Source organism: Tachypleus tridentatus, chromosome 4 (assembly GCF_004210375.1).
Source record: "Tachypleus tridentatus isolate NWPU-2018 chromosome 4, ASM421037v1, whole genome shotgun sequence".
In the NCBI taxonomy this organism is placed as follows: domain Eukaryota; kingdom Metazoa; phylum Arthropoda; class Merostomata; order Xiphosura; family Limulidae; genus Tachypleus; species Tachypleus tridentatus.
In genome coordinates this window covers 80,541,559-80,568,452 of record NC_134828.1, presented here as the reverse complement: position 1 = coordinate 80,568,452, position 26,894 = coordinate 80,541,559, and the positions used below count along the sequence as shown (strand labels likewise).

Below are 26,894 nucleotides of genomic sequence, written 5' to 3'. Positions count from 1 at the left end.
CAATTGAGGTAACTTGTCTTGGCTCATGAGATAATTACCTTTGAAAATTTTTGATATTTTCTCTCGTCTGTAGGGTGATAAATTTTGAACGTGTTTGGACATTTTTCTTATTCACGAGATAATTATCTTTCAAAACTTGTGTTTTTCCAACAGTGAAAGTATCTTTGAAAGAACCCGTTACAGCAAGTCTGAAGATCTATAACGCTGAAAACCGGGTTCTGATATCCGTAGTGGTCACAACACGGACAACCCATTGTGTCTTTTTGCACTTAACAACAAAAATAAAAAATATTTGAAGACTTGTATATCACATAACTTTTCGACAGATTAAACCTATTGCAGCGTCACCTATGTAACTGTATTCCTTTGTTAACAACTAGCAAAACTGTAATTTGTATGTTTTCCTCTACCTCTATATGTATAAAAAAACTTATTTTCCGCCTGTACTGTATAAGAAGTATCTATTATTCCACTGGATAATTGGTTTCAAGGGCTCGTATATAATGCTCAATCTGTTAGAATGTTAATTTAGGATACATGTGATAATTAAATAACATTTCACAAAGATTCTACTTTTAAAGCCTTTTAGTAAATCGATATTTCATGTGTAATAATAATCTTAATAGAATATGTGTAGTTAAAGATTTAGGAACATATTTGTTTTGTGAAAATGATCATATTGCAGTGACTGCCAACGACACCTATAACAATTTGGAATTTTCAATTAGAAATACTTAACTTTTTTGCCAAAATAACTGTCACAGTTATTTCTTCATGACATTAGTTTTTAAGAAGATTAGCATATACCCCTGTTCTTGCTATTATTTTAGAGAAAATAGTGTTCATCCACTTTTGTTGCCTTATTATAGTTTATTTAAATTTAATTTTATCAGTTTGATAAACTAAAGGATAATTGTATTGATGCCATCCCATTATTCATATACACTTATGTTAATTGTATTGATGCCATCCCATTATTCACATACACTTATGTTAATTGTATTGATGTCATCTCATTATTCATATACACTTATGTTAATTGTATTGATGTCATCTCATTATTCATATACACTTATGTTAATTGTATTGATGTCATCCCATTATTCATATACACTTATGTTAATTGTATTGATGTCATCCCACTATTCATATACACTTACATTTTTCAGATCACATACGTCATTTGATTTTCTTTTTTTCAAATAGATTTAGATCTTTGGTTTATTTTTTAATATATATATATATATATTTAGTTTATGATCGATTAGTTTAAATTTCTTATAGTAATGTTTCATATTTTACTTTTTTATAATGTGTTTTACTTTGATAATTTTAAGTGTATCATGCTATCATTTTTGTATTTTTGATTTTTATGGTGTCTGTACTCACCAGTGACACAGCAGTATGCCTGCGGACCTACAACGCTAGACACCGCGTTTCGATACTCGAAATGTACAGGGCACAGAAAGCTCTTTGTGTAGCTTTGTGACTACCTACAAACAAATCAAAACCTTAAAATAAATAATATTGTAGTGTCACCCTATTACAGACATCACTGTGTGTTTGTATATTGGCTATTTCTTTTAAAACATGTAGTCAGTGTCTTTTAATTTTAAAGACGAAGAACTACCCTTCTACGTATGTGGTGTTTTCTGATGAACTGATTTCTGTGCCGTTATCAAACGGGTAACATTCAGGTCGTCTATCAAATTGTCTGCGTTTGACAACGTGACTAAGTTTTGTTGCTTTTAAAACAATGAGATCGGACAAGTTTTCAGTAGAACAAATCTAATCGTTATCGTGAAATAAACAAAAGAAACGTGGTATACTGTTAAACAAAAATATTCTGATTTATGTTCATTAAATTTTAATAAATTAGAAAGGACAGAATACTGTAGTTGAAAGCACAAAAACTACATTTAAACAGTTCTATTATTTTAGTTAAAATTGTGTTAAAATTATCTTCTTTATTAACTACTCTTCTTAAGTGAACAAAACCACAGTCGATTGTCCACCAGGTGGTGTTTAGGGCTACAGCTTTCACATTATATTGTGTAACCATGCGTGGTATGTGTGAGTATGCGCTAAGGGTCTGTATACCATTTTATATATATTTATCACACATTTAATATGCAATGAAAAATTTGCTTTAGTTACAACAATTTACAAAATCCTTACAGCTAACTTTGAATCTTTAACTAATGCACCTTTACAAGAGGTAACAGATTTGTGTTCTAAATAAGTTTTTACCGCTTCTAATGCTGTAAACTAGCGTATTTTGCTATGGAAAACTAACACTTTTATTATAAATTGTTAAATCTATTACCAGACTGACAATGTCAATATATATACATATCGTTGTTATTTTATATAATGTTTTGCATAAATTTACACAAATGTCTGTCAGCGCATTCAACATTATTGTAGCAACATGTCGCGAACCATAAATCTTCGGCTTTTCATACCGGGCTCATTAATTGACATCCCCACCCGAAGAGTAGGAGTTCAAAGTGAGCATCATTCATTGCTCATTTATTCTGATGTTTTCATGATGGTAGACTAAATGTCCTGATATTTTAAATATGCTCTATTACAGAACTATAAAGTGGCCGGTGTTGCCAGGATGAAAATATTTTTAAATATCCTGAATTGTTTTGACTTACTCAACCATCGTGATTTTTGCAAAAAATAAACATAAAAGATTTATTTACCTAACTAAATATTTAGATTAAAGTCAATAAAAATAAAATTGTGCAATAAATATTCTAAACCTATTTTAATTAAAGCAATACTGGATACATGACTCCTGATTTTTGTACGTTTTTCGTAACATTTCGTTTTTCAAAACAAAATGCCCTATCTTTTGTAGCGTATTCTGCCTTTATTATCGTCCCGTTTAATGAATAAAACGCTTTTCATTCGTTAAATACCGCAAATTAACGCAGATTACTTTCATAATTAACAATACTTTATAATATAAAACGTGTGATTCAAGTGAAACTCTAATTAATGAATTCATTAGACTTATGCATCTACAAATACAATTAAGATGTATTTACAAACTGGGTATAAAATAACTTTTGTTGCAATTTAAAAACATGGCAAAAACAATACTGCTAAGTTCTCTTACTTCCCTGACAACTCTAGGCCTTAAAAAGTATGCATTTGTTGATTGCTTTTTCTTTTAAATATCAGTTAACTTGTGAGAAGGTGGTTCCTTTTGTGTAGGTGTTGGTGTTTTCTTATAGCAAAGCCACATCAGGCTATCTGCTGAGTCCATCGAACTCCTTCTTTTGTGTATCTAATCTTTATGTCAATTCCAGATATATTAACATACGTATAGACTTAAAATAGAGTATATTATTACATAAGGTTGTGGATGTTTTTCACAGTCCTATCAGTATTTTACAACTTTTTAACTACAGATGTACATCCCGAACACTAACATTTGGCAAAAGAAATGAAATACCTTTTCTCTCTCTCTCACAAACACACACCTCTGGCTTAGGCTCTGACGTATGTCAATGTGACTAGCACCGTGGTACGAAGCTCTGCTTCTGTCTGACTTACCAGAGGCACAGTCACCAACAAGTCAAATAATTCCTTGTTTAAATATAACAGATCACTAATCTCCTGTGCGCAACTCGATTTACACTGATATTCTGGTTTGTTAATATAACAATACAGTGAAATGTTTAATCTTTTTATTTTGTCATATACTATAATTTTGTCACATTACAACGCGAAAGGGTGAGTGTGTTTGGTGTGACTACGATTGGTGTGACAACGCTAGAATGTGGTGGGCAAAGAAAGCACAGATAGCCCATTGTCTTAATTTGTGCTTAACTTCAAACAAACCAAAATCCCTGGGACCGTTAGTTAGAAGTTGTTTAATATTCACCCACTTCTTATACCCCTTAAAATATTCCTTGGGCTACTTCATGTCTTAGGGACCCGGCATGGTCAGGTGGTTAAGGCACTCGCCTCGTAATCCGAGGGTTGCGGGTTCGAATCCCCGTCACACCAAACATACTCGCCCTTTCAGCCGTGGGGGCATTATAATGCGACACTATTCATTGGCAAAAGAGTAGCTCAAGAGTTGGCGGTGGGTGGTGATGACTAGCTGCCTTCCCTCTAGTCTTACACTGTAAAATTAGGAACGGCTAGCGCAGATATCCCTGGTGTACCTTTGCGCGAAATTCAAACCAATCACGTCTTAGGTTATCATCTATTTATTTATAAATAGGTGAAAATACTTAAGTTTAGGTATTTATCAAAATGGTACCAAAGTTTAATAATTTACTGTTTCTTCTTACAGAAGTACTAAAGTATTACTTTTCAAGATTATGTCAGTTCGAACGAACGGAAGTGACGCAATACCCAGAAGTATGGTATTTAGGTCTAGAAGCTAGTAAAATCGAAGTTGATGAAGGAGCGCCACACAACAAAGGCTACGATGATGAAAGCGGATCTTATGTTAAGGTTAGTTTTAATTCATGAAAATTAATTAATTAATTCTCAAGAATGGGAATTTTTTCAGTCTTAACTTTATAGACGTGTTTATGTATAGTTTAGTTTTGCAACAGGATTACTTTTTAACCCTCCATAAAGTTTGTTTGGAATTAAATAGAAAGTTAAACAATGGGCTATCTGTTTTCTGCCCGCCACGTGTATCGAAATTCGGGTTTTGTGCCACTGGGAATCTGCCCTGCATAAAGAGTGGATTGGGTATACGTGTTTTAATGTGAGTGAATTTTCATAATTTTGTAATGACCTAAGGTCGTATTGATAAAATGTTGCACATTGTATTTCTATAAATGTTATTACAGATGATTTAATGCTTACTTCATTAGTAAAATATTTACGTCTGAATATTAAACTTAATGTGTCTGTTATGAGCATCGTTTTCTCTTTTCAGCCTAATTCTATAGAAAGTTCTTTCAAATATAAGATTGTTGTTGTTGTTGGTTATTAATTTTCACCCAAAACTACCCAGCCAGTCCTATTTTTTAAGTTATAGACAGTTCGTCATCATTTCTCAACATTAACTCGAGGGCTAATCTAATAATCTAATGGAATAATTGGATTTAATCATTACTTTCATAATGTTCCCACTCAGTCCCTAACTGGATAAAGATTTTTTTTGTCATATTTTGGCGTTAACTGGGCGCAGACTAAAAATAAATAATTATAGCTGTTCCATTATTTCTTTCGAGTTTTGAAAATTAATGTAACCATTATACAGTATTTTATATTTTTAAATTACAAGGTGCTCCATGATCACATTGCTTATCGTTACGAGATACTAGAAGTAATTGGTAAAGGATCATTTGGACAAGTCATCCGGGCTCTTGATCACAAAACAAACCAACAAGTGGCAGTGAAAATCATTCGAAATAAAAAAAGGTAGGCTATAAAGTGTAACAAATATACTAAAATGGATAACTGGATTTTTTTTCTAACAAGAAATCGAGAGTAAACGATACTTGGAGCTCTAAGTTTTAAACTGTGCTACTTTTTTTATAATCACACTCTAAACAAAATCATTATCTTGTATTGTAATGCTAATAATGTATTTATTGTAATACTTATACAATGAAAAGAGAGAATCTGCCATTTTCTCTCGGTTTTCTCCTTGTGTAAACAGTTATAGCATTTATATAGATTTTTACTATTGTCTGTAAAAATAATAAGTGTCGTTATGATTTTCATAGTTTAAAGGTTGTTTTTGAATATCCAGTAAAAGTAATGCAAAACACACAGCTTATTTCTTTCTTTAAATGTGTCGTAAACGTTTTACAAGCTACGTTTAACGATAGGCTTAAATATAAAATAAAACTAAACAATTACTTCCTTACTTCTCTTGTGTAAGACAGGACTCAAAACTGAGTAACTGATACACAAATAATAGATTGATAGTAAAGTAATAGATTTTTATATGGCTTATGGGATAGCCTATTATCGTTTATCGTCACTTACTGTTTGACCCTGGAGGAATTCTCTCCAAGTCGAGAGAATTTACAGATTACTATTCGTTATGATAATCTGTAAGTGATTACTCCTGTTACATCCTTCACTGAAGTAATAATAATAATAATAATGGCTGTCCAAAGACGATCACATCAGATAACTTTGGGTTTTGACTACTTATTCTCCTGAATTCTATTCTGTTCTGTCTTCATTACCTTGTGCACTCAACGTTATCATTACTCAACTTCCAACCCATAGTGTTAGTTATAATTTGTATACAACGCAAGGAGGTATCTTGATTGTAGACTCTGAAGTCTTTTGAAGTTAGTGTCTCCACATGAAGTCCGTATAGAAGTTTTCCTTCATGAAGATGACTTCCAACCTTTGGTTTGCTGGAACTTTATGCCCATTTGTTGTTTGGATTTTATTTTTTAATCTCTGGAGGTAATTTCCTTCCTTTCATATTCAGATTGGGTCAAACAGTAGTAGTTGTGGAACTAATGTCAATTCACGTACTGCAAAGCTTCCCATCAATAAATCTGTTGACTCTTAAGCTTAAATAATACACTACTTATTTCTTTTATAGGGCAGGTGGACAATACTCATTCTCAATATATCATCTCCTTGATTCACTACTAATAATTGATTTATCACAACCTTGAGCTTAGAATTATTTATTCCATACATTTAGTGGCTTACCTTTTCTGTTATTCTAAGGAAAAGTTTCTTGCAATATTCCATTCAAATTGTTGTTGGAACACATTATCTTCTGTGATTTAGTTCCTTGATCCTGAATAAACAGCTTTCTAATTAAAGGTTCTTACACACACACACACACACACACACACACACACACACACACACACACACACACACACACACATACATATATATATCAGTACTTTCCAAAAATTGCTTCTCATCAAATCTAGACATTCAAGAAACTTCTAAATGTCATAAACCAACATTATGTCATGCTAAGACTTTTACCAAATAAAACATCTAAATTAAAATGCGAAACCCATAACCTGCAACGAATGGTTATGCTATTCTAAACTAATATTTGTCATGCTTTGAGTAGTATAAACACGTTGAAAGTTTTTAAATTCAACATACTCATTTTTTTGCATGCAAGAAAACATATTGCTTGCTTTGTTCTAATGAGTTGTTACGCAACAATTTTATACAATTTTCTGATGAATGCGCTTCAGTTCTGTGGTCAGCAGTGGATCTGTAATCTGACATGATTTGAACAATAAAAATTATTTATTATAGTTTCATTGCTTCCGCTCGTCTTGTTTTTAGATAAACATTTTTTAAGAGTAAAATATTTTGTAATATTTGTGTTTTATATACAATATTTGCATTTTTGAAAGTTGAAACAGTGAACTGTGTCACTTGTATTCAGTTTATCCATCAATATGTTCTCTAGGTTTCACCAACAAGCTCTAATAGAAGTAAGAATTTTAGAGCATCTGTGCAGTAAAGACAAAGATGGGTATCACAATGTTATTCGCATGTTAGACCATTTTTACTTTCGAAACCATTTGTGTATAGCCTTTGAACTTATGGGGTAAGTAAAAATCTTAGTTCAGTTCTACAAGACAGCAATTGCTACTATACAAACATGGCAATAATAAATAAAATTTCTTATATAAATAAATAGAGTTGTGTTTGTATCTAATACAAATATGGTTTAAATCAAGTATAACACTTTAGAAATGCGACTCTATTACAGATATAGATTTAATAGATATAGAGATACAATATAAAAATGTCTATAATAAAAATAGAGCTACAAAATAATTATAACTGCAACAAAAAATATGACTTGTGGTACTGATGTAGATAAAACAGAAATTTTGTCGTAATGAAAACTTTGCTTTAAAAAAACGTAATTGTAATAGAAAATTGCAACAATTAGAAAAATATATATATATGTGTTAAGGTGTGAATTTTTTTATTGTTGTTGGTGAAGTGTGATAACAATGAGTTACCTTTGCCATGAGACAACAATTTTGATAAAAGTAAAAAAAAAAAACGATTTTTACACTCCAGGTAAAAATAAAAGAATATATTTTTACTTAAACCAACGTTTCTCTTTTGCGGCCTCTTCAGAGTTAATATATATAACTGAATATTTATCCTAAAAAAGCCGCAAAGACGAAACTTTGGTTTAAATAAAAATATATTCTTTCTATATTTACCTGGAGTGTTTGGTTTTGAATTTCGCGCAAAGTTACTCAAGGGCTATCTTCGCTAGCCGTTTCTAATTTAGCAGTGTAAGACTAGTGGTCATCACCACTAACCGCCAACTCTTGGGTTACCCTTTTACCAACGAATAGTGGGATTGACTATCACATTATAACGCTCCCACGGCTGAAAGGGTAAGCATGTTTGGCGTGATAGAGATTCGAACCCGTGACTCTCAGATTACGAGTTGAGTGCCTTAACCACCTGGTCATGGCGGGACAGCCTAGAGTATAAAGTTATTTTTATCTTAACTATTTTCAAAATGTGTAAATCCTCCCAATAGTTATTACAAATTTTGTAAGACAACAAGTATAATAAAATATAAATAAAATTTTATATAGATAAGTAGGGATCGATATATAATTAACATAGCTAGCTATAGTAATGTACACAGTTTCAATGCTAAAAACATATTGAAACAAGACTGTCAAAACTACCAAACCTAAGTTATTTAAACTTTTTATCCCTAGTTTAGCTTAAACTAACATAGTTACAATGATTTGTGAAAATAGGGATAGGAATAAATGTTTTTAAGTTTACATAATTCAGTTTTGTAGTTTTTATTTTCTTAGCTCAACACTTTTTGTAGTTAGGTTAAATATACATCTATTCATACTTGTCTATATAAAATGTAATCTTTTTACAATTGTGCTTGTTAATACAGTGTTTTATGACAAGTGTAATTGATCAGGAATACAAATACAGTAAACACCCACTTAGGGAAAAAATATATGTATATCATACAAATATAACAAAAATAAGAATATTCAATGTAATGCAAGTATAGCTAAAATATAATTGTTATTACAATACAAATATGTGGCTACCACGTGATATTCCTCGAAACGCTAGGAACAGAATACTTTTAAAACTTTGCAATATTTTACAAAATAAAATGTTCAGCTAACCGTATATATAGTACATTTAGTGTTTGTTTTTATATGTTATAATGTGCATTGCTTTATTTATATAGTATTTTGTTATAGATAACCGACAGTCTTTGCTTAAAACACAAACATTTTATTTATGAGTTAAAAGACATTTACATTTGATTAAATATGTAATGTTTTGTTTGTTTGGGAATTTCGCACAAAGCTACTCGAGGGCTATCTGTGCTAGCCGTCCCTAATTTAGCAGTCTAAGACTAGAGGGAAGGCAGCTAGTCATCACCACCCACCGCCAACTCTTGGGCTACTCTTTTACCAACGAGTAGTGGGATTGACTGTCACATTATAATGCCCCCACGGCTGAAATGGCGAGCATGTTTGGTGCAACCGGGATTCGAACCCAGGACCCTCGGATTACGAGTCGCACGCCTTACGCGCTAGGCCATGCCGGTCCTAAATATGTAATGATTTGGCGTGTGTGTTTTCTTATAGCAAAGCCACATCAGGCTATCTGCTGAGTCCACCGAGGGATTCAAACCCTTGATTTGAGTGTTATAAATCTGTTGATTTACTGCTGTACTAGGGGGGGATAACTTAGGAAGATTAAATCCCCAAATATATATATTTACAGTATCTCAAAGACCATTTTATTGGCTGTTGAAAAACAAGCTAACAAACTTTAGACAACCAAACTTGATTTTCCTTAGAATTAAATCGTTATCTAACTTTAAAATAAAAAAAACAAAGCACCATTACAACTTAAAGACGGAGATCAAAAGTATGCCAAACCGCTTTAGTAAAAAAACTATAGTTAGCTGTTGAATTACACTTGTTGCCCAGTCAGAAAACAAAGAAATAATGCAAGATAGTTTCGTAATTTTTCACCATAGTGATGAGCTTGCTTTGCAGTTCCAAGAAAATTGTCTATTGAAACAGAAGTACCTACAGGAGCGTTTCAGGATCCAAGAACGTTAATGGAAACCTTTCATCCAACAAATTTCTAACTAATTCTGTTTAGCTTATACTATCACAAAAATCAATAAAGTATTTTAACAGTACAAGTTTCATGGTTAAATTTCTTTTTAGTGTCACAGTATGTTCTACTGTTAATATCTTACTTGTAAACATAATTGTATTAGATGTATTACCTTTCGTAATTTAAGCTCTAAATAAAACTCGCCCGTTATCGACAATGTTACATGTGAAAACAAATTAACTACATATGTGTTTTCTTTTCTAGTCTTCCTAATTTATCCATTGCGGCTCGAAATCAGAGTTGTGTGAAAAAAACTAGTATTTCAGGCCTATCTTTTGCCATCCACAAATCATTGTCTAATGAGCTTTTAGTTCAGTATCATAACTCTTCATTTGGACTGGGAGATGGCAGACAGAACATTATATGTGTATACTACTTTTAAAAGTTACGGTTTAAATGCGAAAGCCGACGAAATATTGAAAAATCGATAAGCCTAAAAATTGTTATGATAAACAAGTAAAACGTGTGTTGGTTCTCTTTTTTAAGTCGACATTTAAATTTTAACATTGTTATCTTACATTTAATTAAACAAATGATGTAACGCAACACTATAAAAAGTTACAGCGGAAATGTGATACAATACAATAATATATAAAATAAATATGAATTATCAGGCCTAACGAGAGGGGGGACAGTGACCCAGGACCCGGGTTCTAGGGGGCTCGGGAGGAGAGCCTATATATAATGCCTTGCCGTTTGGTGTATGTGGGGGGACCCTTAATGCTTGCTGTCCTGGGGCCCGTGATGGCTCTCGACGGCTCTGGGTTTGGGTGCTTAACAGATGAAATGTTTGTTATACTGAGCCACCTTGTCAACCATACTTTACATATATTGCGTCAGGGCTAGGTGTTATTGTCTCAGAATCCTTTTATATGTGTCATGAATCACTTTAGATCTAAGTATTACTTGTACGTTCCAAATATAGACATTTCAAATAAGTATTTGTTTATGATGTACTTACACTTCAATGTATGTATTTATATTTTTCAGGATAAATCTGTATGACCTTATTAAGCAGAACAATTATCAAGGCCTGAGTTTAGGACTTATTAGAAAGTTTAGCTACTCTCTTATCCAGTGTCTGCGTCTGTTGTACAGAGAGAATATAATCCACTGTGACTTGAAACCTGTATGTACATCCATTTGCATTGTAAAATAGATCGATCAACAGTAGTACGACCAAAGTTGTTCACGTGACTAGTTACAAAATGTTTTTTATTCAACTCTTGTTGAAGTATAGTATATTTATAGTTACACCTTTCCACTTATTACGTAACATGTTAGTTAGTTAGTTCGCTTATAGAGTTATTATTAAATTAGTTGATCTATTCTAACACGTCCATAATTCGAAAACTGTTCAACAGAGACAAACTGATGGGAAAGATGCCAATCAAACAATTTGTTTCATTCTTCCTAAGCACAAGTCTACTCAATGTACATCTATGTTCTATCAATCGCTGGTCTCAAAATCGCATTTTTAATTTTTTAAGCTCTCATATTTACTGATGAGTCACCAGGGGAGAAACCAATAAGTTAAGAATGTTGAATGTGAAACAATACATGTCTATTATTGTTCTCACTCATGAGAGAATGTGGTATACACTTGAGTGATATTGTTTGACTTCCAACAGCTGCACTTTACTTGATGTTACTCTCCAGTGGTATAGTGATACGTCTAAGTACATATACTGCTAGAAACCGGATTTTGATACCTTGACAGTCTTTTCAATGTAGACTGCAGCCCCATATTTTATGAAGATTGTTTTATTAAAAAATCCTATTCTAAGAATTGTTGGAATGAAAACATTTTCCAAGTTTAATAAACAGCTATCCTTTTTGTTCACGTTTGCTGTAAACCTCACTGTTTCCAGTCGTTGCCTTTACATCGGATAAGGTGCCACTTAATGATTAGTCATCGTAGCTGAGAATTCAAAGCTCTGGATTTCGGGTACCTCTACCCTCCCCCACTTTCTTTTCCAAAGAAAGAAATACGCTTCATACTTGGAAGCGTTGTCGGAATGATAATGAAATCCACTATTGCATCAGAAAGCCTGCGAGTTGCGTGGTTGATGGTGCTGGCCAGTTTCCTTCCCTCTTGTCTATCACTTTACATTTAGAGATGGCTAGAACATCTCTCTTCCTCATGTAGCTTTGCATGAAAATCAACCACAAACAAATAAAACTTTCACGTCGATATTACTCTATTGTTGCACCAGTATTATTACCATGAAACGTTTTACGAGAACTATTCTAATGTTCAAGATAAACAGCTTGGAGTCATCTATCTAAACAGACAGAATATACAATATTTGTTTGATTCTATTTTTATACAGGCATCAGTATACGATTTTCATTATAGCTCCTCCTAGTGCCAGTTATTTTGATATTTGAATCGTCATGTTTTCCATCATCTCGTAATGTAAACTACTTCACTGATGGTCAGTTTTCAAGCTATGGACGGTGGAACAGGACTTAATATATAATAGCATGATTATTTCAATATTCTATTATTGTCCTCTATTCGTTATTTAATTTCTCGTTGTCAACTTTTGTTTTGTAGGAGAACATTCTTATTAAAGAGCGAGGAACCAATTCTATTAAAGTTATTGACTTTGGTAGTTCTTGTTTTGCTCACCAGAGAGTCTACACGTACATCCAATCAAGATTTTACAGATCGCCAGAGGTAACTCATTTACCCTTTGTTTTTCATTAATGTGATAAAAAATAGTAATAAATGGAAACCTTAAGTTAATATTTTACTTAATATCTCTAAGAATACATGTCATAGAATGTTTTCAATTTAAGTAAAAATGAAATATATATAATATAAAGTAATATATATATATATATATATATATATAAAATATATTTTCAACACTGTCGAATGCGTGTGAAAATATCCGAACACATTTAGAACATCTAATGTTACATGTTAGAAAAAGTTTTCTAAGAGTTTGCTTCACATAAAATATGTGAACTTAATGGATTAATTCAGTAGTCCATGCTCTGGTTGTTTTACCCCATTGGGGCAGAGGTAAGTATACGGATTTACAATGTTAAAATCAGGAGTTCGATTACTCTCGGTGGACACAGCAAATAGCCCCAGGTGGCTTTGCTACAAGAAAAAATGCACATCTTTTAGTCGTAGCATGTTTGAAGTAATGTATATTTTAAGTGTCAGGTATATTTTAGTATTGAAATAGTAGTTACATTTTTACAAAAATAAAACTTTTCTTTTACGAATTACAGTAATTCAAATAATATATTTTAATCAAACAATAGTCATTGAATCCCAAATGTTTATGAACAGAAGTTTGACTTTCTTTTATGTATTAAAGGCTTTACATTTTTAGCACAGCATAAACATAGGAATCAAGCTTTTCTGATGTAACATTAATAAAATACTGGTGATATTTGACACAAGAATTGGGGTAGTGATTAGCTTGCTGGCCTGCGAATCGGAAAGTCTGAGGTTTGAGTCCGCGATTTATCGTTGAACACGTTCCGCATTTTCATTGTGATCGTGTATTAAGTCAATCCGGCTATTCGTTTAGGAATAGTCGTGTAGGCGGCGAACCATGCTGTCTAATTGTTATCCATCTGACAAATAGTTCAAAAGTTGTGACAGACCTGTTTAAAGTTTGTGACTTGACCACTTAGCCCATGTGTCGTATAAGGTTACATTCAAGTGGAAAACATGAAGGTTAATATTTGACACGATTTATTCGATCAATAATAAGTTTTGAAGAAGACGTGAAACATCGAAATGTGTAGTGAGGAGTAGTTTTTGTAAAAAGTATCTATGTGTGCGTTTTCTTACAGAAAAGCCACATCGAGCTATCTCAGGAGTCCACTGAGGGGAATCGAACCTCTGATTTTAACGTTGTAAATTCGTAGACTTACCGCTGTACCAGTGGGAGACGGTAAAAAGTGTGAAGTCAAATGTTATATTCACTGGTGATTGATTTTAAAGCATTCCATAAGACTTCTGATACAACAAGTAGGAAGATTTTTTTCTTCTCTAAAATTAAATTTCAAATGCGACAGTCTTTACTGCTTGGTTTTAATCATAGATTACTATGGAAACCCGTTTTTTTTTCTTTACTATTATTTACGTCAGGTTATTCTTGGACTTCCTTACGGAACGGCTATTGACATGTGGAGTCTCGGTTCCATCCTGGCTGAGCTCTATACTGGATTTCCGTTATTCCCAGGTGAAAATGAAGCCGACCAATTGGCTTGTATTATGGAAATACTCGGTTCACCGCCAGCTGAACTGTTAGAAATGGCATCTCGTCGCAGACTGTTCTTTGGTAAAGAAATAATAATCAGGGATGCTTCAAAGGAACTGTAGCTGTTTTATTTTATTTTATTATTATGGGTAATACTCATTTTGATTAGATTTTGAGTCAAGATATAGTAAGGTTAGCTAATCATAAAAAGTTTTATTTGTATATAGTACTGAAAATTATTATAATAAATGTGTGGAAAATGACCATAACTATCAAATACAACGGAAATACCAACAATTGTTTCATGTGAAAACGTACTGTACTAGCGTATAGTTATGTGTTTATAGTCTAAATTATAACTGGTTGTCATGCAACCAATCAGAAAGTGCCATAATAGTATGAAGCCTATAAGTGTACTAATAGTTATACTATGACCAGTACTGATGGTCATAGTTACCAGGATTGAAATAATATATTACAACTCAAAGTTGTGACTGGTCAAAGACACTTCGCAGGAAATAGTATAACAATACTTAATTAATGTTTCTGAAGAAAATTTTACAAAATTCTGGAGAAATTACTTGTAACTGACACTGTCAGTGATAGAAGTGGTCGAAGTAAAAAAATAAATATTTCAATGAACGTCCTTTAAAAGATAAACGACAGTATCCAAGTGAGCTTACAGAACTTCGAAAACAGATAAAACGGAGTAATTATGTTCGAATTATGTAGTAACAGTCAACAACAGTTTGTTCGATGGTTTGTTTTTTGTTTTTTTAATTTCGCTTAAAGCTACTCGAGAGCTATCTTAGCTAGCCGTCTCTAATTTAGTAGTGTAAGACTAGAGGGAAGGCAGCTAGTCATCACCTCCCACCGCCAACTCTTGAGCTACTCTTTTACCAACGAATAGTGGGATTCACCGTCACATTATAACGTCCCCACGGCTGAAAAGGCGAGCATGTTTTTGTGCGACCGGATTACGAGTCGAACGCCTTAACACACTTGGCCATGCCGGGCCCTTGTTCGATGGTGCAGAAGAAAATCGTATTACAGTTAACCTACAGCGTACATGGTGAAACATGGTGGGAAATCGGTACGTGTTTGAGGGCTACGTCTTAACCAGAGGTGTAAGTGATACAGGCAGAAGTAGGGACATCCTGTCTGCTGACAAGTACATGTAGGTTTCGAGAATGTAATTATGTCATTATTCAACTTCCAGTTTTTAGTGATATAAAGCATACAACAAGTCTGGTGAAACGATATCTTGACACTAAAGGAATCAATGGAACACTCACAGTATGTCTTGGCATGCACGAAATCCTTATATGGACATTCTTGAGGGTGTATGAACTTATGTAAAAACTGAGACAGTTAAAATGTAAAAACAAATAAACAAACAAATAAGTTAAGTGAATTGTGGGAAGTATTACAGGACATTTAAATAATACTTCTGTATTACAGGATGGACATAAGATGTAACGCTCTGTGTAACCAGAGGAATCGTGTTCAGCATCCTGGCGCATTGTACAAAAACTCACTCTTTTATTTTTTATTTTTCATCTACAGTTGCCATGCTCTCTAACTTTCACATGTATTGCTTGGGTATTTCCAAATTATTTCCATTTCTATAGATATTTACTGAAGTAAAAAATAACATTATTCAACAACATTTAGAGAAAAAAATCTATTCGTTAAGCAGTAGTGATTTTGCAAGTGTTATCTATTTCTTTATTAGTGAGTAGCAGGCTTTAAAATATTTGAATTTTTTTTATAGATTCCAAAGGAAATCCCAGAAACCTTGTTAACAGCAAAGGCGTGAGAAGAAAACCATCTTCAAAGAACTTGGAATCAGTTTTAACTTGTAGCGACGAACGATTTGTGGATTTTCTCAACAAGTGTCTTGAGTAAGATGATCTAGCACTTATAAGATAAAGCAAAGCAGCAATGGACAGTGATAACAGTGAAAAGTGTACCTGTATTACCTATGCTTATTCTAAAGTGTATTGCTAATGGCTCAAATCTGTGTAGATGACAGTTATCAACTATTATTGTTCAGTGTTTCGCGTATGTGATTAATGTACAAGCATGTGAGTAGTGACGTTGCGTAGTAACATTTCAATTATATCATTTGATGCTATTAAGTAACGTCTACCCATAATATATGTAATAATATTTATGATTTAAAAATAAATGAATAACACATGATATTCACGTTTTTATTGCATCTTATTAATAAAGAGAATTTTTCTTCGAAAACAGTCTATTTAAGCGAAGAGAACCAAAAACGAAGATAAAACCATTTTAAATGTTTAATCTCTCCGAAAAAGGGATAAAGAGAAAATGAAATAAACACGAAAGTACTTATGTTTTAATCAATGTTACGCATAAGTATAGCCGCCTGAAATATTTAGCTGCTATCAGTTGAAGACTTATTTTCAAAAGTAAACACCTGAATCACATAAACGGGGTTGAGTGTGTCATACAGAAACATACAAGCAAATCAGTAAGTCACGTGACAACCCCAGACGATATAAAGTCATAATGGAACAGAATTACATTCTGGCATTATTTGGCTTTAGATATGGATCATGAAATGTCGTCCAAAATTTTTAATTTTAGAGACAGTTGTATAATAATTCCTTCTGATGCAAAATATTCATACTTAGATCTTAAAGATGTGTTCAAACCAGAGGTTTAGAATTTCCAAGACGATGATATCCTTTATAGTTTACTACAGCTGAAAACAAATAAATGTGAATCAGCGTGGCACACCAAGACCATCGAGAAAGAGATTTAAAACAAGTCGGATTATAACTGTAGTAAGCAGATTCTGGAGTCTTGTAACACAAAAGGTCAGTGGCGAAAGATCTCCAAGTTTTACTGGCAACAATTTGTCACAATGTAGAAGTATTTCCGTGTGGAAAGCGGCACTAGTTACGCGTATACAAGTTCTTTCAGCGACAAATCAGTTCAACCGTCGCATACCTGAAGCATTTGGAGAAGGAAGTTAGAATTTCAAGCTAATCCATATGAAAAGAAAACATACCATTAAGTTACCTGACGCATTACCTTCGAATATATGTGTGATCTGATTGTTGGAACAGACGTTGGGAAACCCTCATCCTTCTGCTACTAGATAGTTATGGAAAGCACCAGGAAGCGATGGTGTGCTTTTGACATGACAGCCTTGCGACATTTTTTTTGCAATGCATATTGCAGTGTTATTCTCAAAATACAAAGCAGTCAAGCAGGATACGACTGGTTACAGCGACATGGACTGCAACGACTTGCAGGGCACCTAAATCTTTTTAACTTAACGTACACGACATCTGTATGTATATTGTTATTAAGCTCCGTGTCTAGTGTGAAATAACTTACATTTTTATCTATGCAGATGGGATCCTGACCTTCGTTTGACCCCAGACGAAGCTCTTAAACACCCATGGTTAGCAGGACATGACAATGGTGGAAGAACTTCCAAGTCAGTTCAGTCCCTGATTATTCGTGAAGTAGAAACAGGTAATGTCCTTCCAGCCCACAATAACTCACAAAGTATAAATACATAATGTTTCACGTGACTCCAGTCTGTGAGGTAGAAATAAATTATGTTTTTTCAATACATTATCTGTGATTCTGTACAATGGAAGTAAATAAACATTCCAATCCAATACATTATCTGTGATTCTGAACAATGGAAGTAAATAAACATTTCAATCCAAAGAGCTTATTTTCATTCTAGTTCCTAAAGAAAGCAAACGTGGTTCCCTATCACTCCAGTCTATTATAATTATAGAAGTAGAAACAGTTAATGTTCCTTATCACTCCAGCTTGTGACGTATAAACAGTTAATGTTCCTTGTCACTCCAGCCTGTGATGTAGAAACAGTTAATGCTCTTTGTCACTCCAGCCTGTGATGTAGAAACAGTTAATATTCTTTGTCACTCCAGCCTGTGATGTAGAAACAGTTAGTTCTTTGTCACTCCAGCCTGTGATGTAGAAACAGTTAATGTTCTTTGTCAATCCAGCCTGTGACGTAGAAACAGTTAGTTTCTTGTCACTCCAGCCTGTGATGTAGAAACAGGTAATGTACTTCGTCACTCCAGCCTGTGATGTAGAAACAGTTAATGTTCTTTGTCACTCCAGCCTGTGGTGTAGAAACAGTTAATATTCTTTGTCACTCCAGCCTGTGACGTAGAAACAGTTAGTTCTTTGTCACTCCAGCCTGTGATGTAGAAACAGTTAATGTTCTTTGTCAATCCAGCCTGTGACGTAGAAACAGTTAGTTTCTTGTCACTCCAGCCTGTGATGTAGAAACAGTTAATGTTTTTGTCACTCCAGCCTGTGATGTAGAAACAGGTAATGTTCTTCGTCACTCCAGCCTGTGATGTAGAAACAGTTAATGTTCTTCGTCACTCCAGCCTGTGATGTAGAAACAGTTAATGTTCTTTGTCAATCCAGCCTGTGATGTAGAAACAGTTAATGTTCTTTGTCACTCCATCCTGTGATGTAGAAACAGTTAATGCTCTTTGTCACTCCAGCCTGTGCCGTAGAAACAGTTAATTTTCTTTGTCACTCTAGCTTGTTGATGTTACGAATGCCGTTTCGATCATAACTTTGTCTGTTGTATCCCAACCAGCCTGATAGCCGTGGTAATGCGCAAAATGCCGTGTGGTCACTGGACGTAGCAGATATAATGGCAGACACGTTGCATTCCTTACTTTCGCTCATAAGTTCTTATAAATATAAATCAGACCGGTTTATTTGTTCTCACATATAAATATAAGTAAATACACGAAAAAGGGAAATCGTCTTGGTTTAGAAATTGGTAAAATAACTTTGTATACTTTACTGAGTTGCTTTAGTATCTCAGACATACAATAATGAAATACCTAACCATACCAAATTCGTATATTCATAAATATATAACCATTTACGAAAACAGTATTTTTGTGTCGCTCATAAGGTAACCATCTCTTTGTGTAAATTACCTTTTGACAGGTACAAACAGTAAACGCTACTTAGAATTAATTTATTTTCTCATTTACCGTAGAGCAGCCAAGATCAATCTATAGGGTCTACAGAGGGTCAAAAGGTCGTCATAGAAATAGAGACTCTCGCTCCTTCAACAAAGCTGCCTCAGAAGAATCGTGTAAGTTTTAAACAATGCTTGACACATTGATGTTTAGATGCACACTTTATACGTTTTAAGAGATTCTACAATAAACACTGTTCTACAAAATGTTAGTCATACATTACAAGGTACTTCATTTCACATGTTGGTTGACGTTAAGTAGTGGTTTTAGTCGTAGAGAAAAAAAATCTTCTCCGTTTTCTCGTGTCATCAACTGCAAAACTATCTTGAAATGACTACCATGAGCTCTATTAACATCTTTGAAAAAGTACTGTTAAATATGGAAAGTATTCCCTACAAAGGCTTAAGATGTTAGTTTTAAAAAATGAATCGTAAGCAAACTTCCAATCCCACTTATCTCCGCCTAAAACTTGAACAAATGAAGGGACGAAAGATACAATATACCTGCGTTTTCTGTTGTTGTGGTTTACAGTCAAAAATACTTTATTTGTTACAATTATACATAAATTAAGTTTATATAGCAACATTATAAAATGTACATACTATTGTACTTAAATAAGTTATACGAGAGTTCACCGTTGTGCATAAGATATTGTAGTTACGTGTGGTTTAAATCATTAAAGATCTATGACTGTACGTGTTGCAAGTTAATATAGATGCTAGAGTGGTAAATAGCATAATTTAGGTAAGACCTTACAGTCACACTTAGCATAATTTATATACGACTTTAAAGGTATTTGTAGGTTTAGAGAAATACTCAGAAGCTATCGTACTCTTTGTGAAAGGTCTTAAAATTACCATCAGCAACTTGGTAAACTTTGGGTCCGTAATTTGAAATTTCTCCTAGCAAGTTTATTCAATTTTCATAGATATTTTAATAATTGAAGACTTAGGCACAATAATGCTAAATTTTCTCGTATTTCAGTGATCCTACGGTCCATTGAGAGTATAGATACCACCATTGGTAATCCAGACGACCTCCTGGAAGATTCTGGAATGTTTCTACCACCAATATTGTGACAAAAACCCTGAGGGGAGATTCACACGGGTAAATACCTTGCCACATAAGGAAGTTTGCCTGATTGGTGTGTCCACCCTCATACGACTTGTGTGAGTGTAGAAAATGTTTGCCTTCAGTGGTAAGTGAGGCTTGGCATGACTTCCACCTCAACATATCTTTGAAGTGTAGCTTGCCTTACGTAATGTAAGAAGTGAACCATGCCTTCATGTGTACGTATTTGTCAAATCAAAAGTGAAACATGTCCCATATGTAGATTGGTATAATATATTAAATGAACCAAGCATCGTGTGCAACTATATGTAAAGTTGAAATTAGTGATGTCCTTATATGTGATTTTTCTAGCATCAGAATCACGGACACGCTTATTTAAGTGACTATCAAAAGAGACTTGTGTCGTTACGTGATACTATGTATGAACCAACTTTTCCGTGTTTTTTTTTTGTTTTTAAAGTGATAAATGAAACATGTTATAGTGTTGGCTTATATAACGTCCGCATACTGAGTTTATTGTCTTAGGTAAATAGAATGGTTATGTGATTCTTGCTGATATATCATTAAAGGGAAATACTTTCATACCACAATTATTGCTATGTTAGGAACGAATTATGTTTTTATATCAGGCTGATTGTACTATCAGGTCTAAAACATGCCTTATTGTAAGTTATATCGTAACGTGTGGAATGTTGCTGGTACCGTTATGTTGTAGTATTGTTAATGAAACAGGCTTTTCTGAGAAGGTTATCATGTATCACACATTTTATCTTTCAGTGTTATTGTTATATTAAACATAAAAAAACACTCTCACGTAAAGCCTATACTTACGTGAAAAGCAAAACCTAGGCCTATTTTCACATCGGCATAGACCAGTATAAGAGAATGAGGCTTAACATTACGTTAAAGAAGAATAACGTTATCACATAAAGCATATTGTTACACAAAAAGTGAAATATGCCATTACATGTTATGAAATCAAGTGAGCCATTCACGTTTGCCCATAACATTACAAGAAAAGTAAATAAAAAGAAAGAAAGAAGGAAGAACGAAATGTCGTATGCTGGTATAATTTACTAATCATGCAATTATTATAGTATTTATTGTAACATGATATAAAATACTCTAACAAAGACAATACAGAAGTTCATGCTGTAACACATGGTACTCACAACTAAGTAAAGTCAGGCGGTACGATCATGGAAAAGTATGGTTCGTTGTACAGGGATTCGCATGATGTCACAGTTAAAATTAATTCTCGTTTATGCTCGTCATGGTCAGGTGGTTAGCACGCTCGACTCGTAATCTGAGGGTCGCGGGTGTGAATCACCGTCGCATCAATCCGTGGGGCGTTATAATGTAACAGTCAATCCCACTATTCGTTGGTAAAAGAGTAGCCCAAGAGTTGGCGGTGGGTAGTGATGACTAGGTGCCTTCCCTCTAGTCTTACACTACTAAATTAGGGACGGCTAGCGCGAAATTCAAGAAATAATCATTACGACAAGTCAGTAAAATTTTACACATAATGTGCGACCTTCAGATTACGAATCGCAAGCCTTAACCCACCTTGCCATGCCGGGCCGCACGTCATGAGCACATATACAATACTGTTGTTCAACACCCGTAACGTGGGTAAATTAATATGTTGAATTATACAAAAGAATACGATTAGTAACGGAAGTACAAGGGATAACAGAGAGTGACGTCACGATTAATGTCGCTTACATAGTAGAAATATAGACATGTAGTTAATTTATCTTAAGTATATATATATATATATATATTCAACACTCAGTGCCTGCTCATCCCCCCACAAAATGGCTCAGCGACAAGTCTGCAAAATTACGACGCTAAAAATCGACTTTCAATACCCCTCATGGCAGAAGCACAGGTAGTCCATTTTGTAGCTTTTCATTTAACAACAACAACCAAACAACCAATCAATGGTTGCCTCATACAACGTTATGCTGTACGTATGTTTAGAGTGCATATCTTCTTTCAATAGATGACACCACATACAATTGATTGTAATTCGTTAATGCATCAATTTATTTTACTATCAGAACAAGCTCTTGTTGGATGGCAAACAAACCCTTATAAAGACCAGTACATGTGTGTGTTTTCTACAACAATCTCGTATTTTGTTAACGTATATAGTTTAATAATATAGTACACAAATATATTTCATATTTTCTCTAGTATGCCGAGAACTAACCTACGAGCTAAAAACACAGTGGTCGGTCAGTTCGTCAGCGATAAATTTATGTACTTAGAACGCTAACATCTGTGGTTCGATATCCTAGAATGGACAGAACGCAGGTAATTTGTTGTGTAGCTTTGTGCTAAAACAAATATTTATGAAAGATAGAGTGAAAGATAGAGATAACCTTTCTGTAATAAAGTAATTATTGTAACCACTTTTAAAATACTGCACTACCTCGTTTTTTATGAACTAAAACGTCTTGTGTACTTAACTTGTTGTTTACCCCTTTCAACATTATTCTAAAATATGTGAGAACAATGTATCTAGTTTGCCTTTCATTTGTATCCATTTTTTTCAAGCTTGTGCATTTATAAAAAAAAATGTTTGTTCTGTTTTTTAACAGGAAAATTAAATTATTTTTTCGATGACCATGTTTGTAAATTAAGTTATTTTTTTCAAAGACCACATTAATAACAGAAAATATAGTAAAGTATGGCCACGTAAGTCTAAATATTACGTTATTTTTTACTTCAAGTTTATATTTCTTTATACCTAAGTCGAATTAAATACTTTTCTTTCCAAGTGCAATCAATGTACAAGTCTCGAATATTTCACATTTCAGCCCTCAGGTAGGAATCTATAACTTGTTTTACAGATTTCCCGTTTTATGTAAACTGTGTCTTATCTAATTTCTGTTCATCAGGACGCATTTCACTTCGGCCCGGTATGACCAGGTGGTTAAGGCATTCGACTCGTAATCCGAGGGTTGCGGGTTTGAATCCCCGTCACACCAAACATGCTCGCCCTTTCAGCCGTGGGAGTGTTATGATGTCACAGTCAATCGAACTATTCGTTGGTAAAAGAGTAGTCCAAGAGTTGGCGGTGGGTAGTGATGACTAGCTGCTTTCCCTCTAGTCTTACACTGCTAGATTAGGGACGGCTAGCACAGATAGCCCTCGTGTAGCTTTGCGCGAAATTCAAAACAAACAAAACCACTTCACTTCATATTTTTAATTTTTTGTTTGTATATCAAGTTATATTGTCAGACCTAAAACTAAAACTTATGTTAGTTTTCGCTATAAAAGTAAGCACTGCAACCTACTACATTTTAAACAGTTTTGTATTTCAGAGTGTCACAACATGCTTAATTCGATCTTGCTTAATAAATAAAAACACCTCAAACATAATATTAATTAAACTAAGTTTATAAGGTTGTATTTCATTAGAGATGACCATCAACCTTTTCGCAACCAGATAAGATGTTTTCTGTCAGCTATTTCAGATATTATATCTTGTTTGTGTTAGCAGTTCCATTATTTTGTTGTTTTCCGGAATCTGGTACATACTGAAGGGATTTATGTATTTTGACAATAAAGTTCGAAAACGAACGATCTTTACTCTCCAGATAACAAGAACAAAAATCATTTCGGCTAAAGTTTCGCCATAGTGACTTCATCAGGGCTAATTATTATATTATTAGCAGCGATGAAGCTGCAATAGCGAAACGTTGACTGAAATGAGATGTTTACTTATTATCCAGAAAATAAAAGTCCTTCTTTTCCTGACTTAGTAGTTCCAAATTAAAAATCTCAAATGCTTAAATAAACATTAGAAACCACATGCTGAGCAATAAAAACACAGAAATACGAAACTTAGATTGTCGACCCTAAAATGTCTCTCTCTTGTAAGGCTAAATTCCGAAGTAATCAGATGAGAAAGGCCCTCGTTCGTAATTAAATGTTAAAGTTACTATTAATGTCAAATACTGATATGTCTTATTTTTGTGTTTTGTTGTTGAGGTTAAAGTTAACTCTAGAATTACCGATCAGGTACAAAACTTTTCATGTTTTTGTAACGCATATTTCTAAACTATTTATGCACAAAGTTGCTTTTACATAGAAAAATTTTGAAAAGGTTTGTAATACGAGTCAAACACATTTACTAAAAACATACTTTCTCTTTCTATTCGCATATGTATATGTTAAAACCATTTAAATAACAACATTTCTACTATATTTAATTTCTGTCTGAATACAGTGCGTGACTAGATATGAAAATGAATCGTATTTCTATCTTTATCTTCCACCTAGGTAAAAATAATTTTGACACCAAGAAGACAAAACTGTGACAAATCTACAGATTAGACATTTATAGACATAATTTATAAGTGCTTAGATTTACTTAATTTTAATTGTTGGTATCTCAACCATGATTTTGTTTGATAAAAGTTCGACTCACTTTAGTTTGTGTAATCTGCAAATCAGTGTATTTGTTTGTGTTGTTTCAGTATGCAAATATCACATATTCACTTTCTGTTGTTTCATGCTACAATTCTTTTATGTTATCATAAAGTTATCTTTCGAAAAATATCAAATCTAGTTGAGAGTATGGGCCAATTCAGCCCGAGATGTTACTCTCCATATCAGATTCCAGTAACAGAAACTGTTCATTCTTTTACGGGATAACTATATTCTATTTTACCTAGTATGTGTGGAGCTGCTCTGTATCTGTCACAAGGAGTGGAAATATTTCCGAACATTTAGAATCCAACAATCTGTTTGTCTTGTACAATACAAAATGGGAGAATAATGTCGATGATTCCAAGCAACCTCTCTTTTAACGACCCTTCAGTGGAACAACGGTATGACTGTGGACTTACAACGCTAAAACTCTAGTTTCGATACCGTGTTGGGCAAAGCACATTGTGTAGCTTCATGCTTGATTTCGAATAAATACTCAAAACTAATATAATATAATAATAAAATTATTAATTAATTCTATTAATTTAAATTTTCAGTCTAAAGCAAGCTAAACTTTTCATATTATGTAGTAACTTGTCCTTACTAATAAAAAATTGCCTGTACTCAAGTGTAATTGATTACATTTTGAACACCAAACGAGACTTCTTGCTGGGTGAGAGTGATGCATTTAGAAATATACACTCAAAGAGGGCTTGATTTAGTCTCTCTCGCTCCAAAGTGGCACAGCGGAATGTTTGCGGACTTATAACGCTAGGCCCGGTATAGCCAGGTGGCTAAGGCACTCGACTCGTAATTTGAGGGTCGCAGGTTTGAATCCCCGTTACATCAAACATGCTCGCCCTTTCAGCCGTGAAAGCGTTAAAATGTGACGATCAACCCCACTATTCGTTGGTAAAAGAGTAGCCCAAGAGCTGCCTTCCCTCTAATCTTACACTGCTAAATTAGGGACGGTTAGCGCAGATAACTCTCGAGTAACTTTGCGTGAAATTCAAACCAAACCAATCTTTCAACGCTAGAAACCGGTTTTTGTCACCCGTAGCGAGCGGGGCTTTGTGCTTAACTTCAAACAAACAACTAAATTTTAATAATTCACAAGTTACGATTACAGTTTGTTTGAATAAGAAAACTATTCGTGGAAATTCTTAAAGGTTTCCAATCTCCTGCGTTTGGGTTATTTTTTCATCTAAATTACATAAGAAATACAAACATTTTAACTGTCTTTGATTAAGACAAAATATAACATAAATAAATGATAAAAGTGATAAGTGAAACGTACATCATAAAACTGGTCATTAGAGCTGTTCACGCATTTCTTGTATAAGTTTTAAACGAAAAATACTTTATTTTATACATAAGAATCAACTTTATATGAAGTTTGATGTTATTTTAGAGTGTTAACTTACTGTAATACTGGCGGTGTAAAAACGTTAGAAATGTACTGTGTAGGAACTAGGGTTTATGCTCATTGAAGTAAGATAATAACACCGTTATTTTAACTATCTGATAAAGTAAAGTGAATACGTGGCAGCTACAATATCAGAAAGGGAAACACAAGGTTATACAACTTCTTAGAGTTTTATAGTCGTAATAAGTTGGTTTTGTTCTAAATGTATATACTGAATTTTGGTTCTGTCTTTATGATACTTACTCAGTTGGTATAAGAATTTTGTTCCTCATGCGTTTTTGAAATTTCAAGGTTGTGAAAGAATGTATGAAAACACGTAATATATTTTTTTAGAAATAACCACTAAAGAAGAAAAAATCATGTATATACCAATGAATGTAGTTGTTCGTCTACACTGTGTGTAGTGGAAGAAGTAAAATGATGTTTAGCTGTTTTCCTTCAACCAGACTTCAAAATGTCATATTGTGGGTTTTTTTAACTTGACTGTCATCAAATAAATAAATAAAACAAAGTAAGGTTTAGCTATAACAGTTCAGATTTTTT

General features: G+C 33.6%; 1 protein-coding gene across 4 annotated transcripts in view; it reads left to right on the top strand.

Moving 5' to 3' along the window:
- Nucleotides 1–26,894, top strand: part of LOC143249529 (dual specificity tyrosine-phosphorylation-regulated kinase 4-like) — a 53,122-nt gene extending 26,228 nt beyond the window's left edge. Inside the window, exons 3-14 of one of the 4 annotated variants that reach the window (XR_013027819.1) lie at nucleotides 4,319–4,482; nucleotides 5,270–5,406; nucleotides 7,403–7,543; nucleotides 11,137–11,275; nucleotides 12,707–12,829; nucleotides 14,267–14,459; nucleotides 16,153–16,282; nucleotides 17,773–17,897; nucleotides 19,429–19,527; nucleotides 20,396–20,609; nucleotides 22,682–22,801; nucleotides 25,171–26,894. Coding sequence is in view for 1 of the 4 variants with exons in the window: in XM_076499535.1 (XP_076355650.1) it covers nucleotides 4,319–4,482; nucleotides 5,270–5,406; nucleotides 7,403–7,543; nucleotides 11,137–11,275; nucleotides 12,707–12,829; nucleotides 14,267–14,459; nucleotides 16,153–16,282; nucleotides 17,773–17,897; nucleotides 19,429–19,527; nucleotides 20,396–20,490 (1,346 nt within the window). In the remaining 3 variants the exon portion in view is untranslated. Of the gene's footprint in view, nucleotides 1–4,318; nucleotides 4,483–5,269; nucleotides 5,407–7,402; nucleotides 7,544–11,136; nucleotides 11,276–12,706; nucleotides 12,830–14,266; nucleotides 14,460–16,152; nucleotides 16,283–17,772; nucleotides 17,898–19,428; nucleotides 19,528–20,395; nucleotides 21,514–22,681; nucleotides 25,150–25,170 lie in introns of those variants that run through there. The other 3 variants (XR_013027818.1, XR_013027820.1, XM_076499535.1) reach the window with 3 other exon arrangements.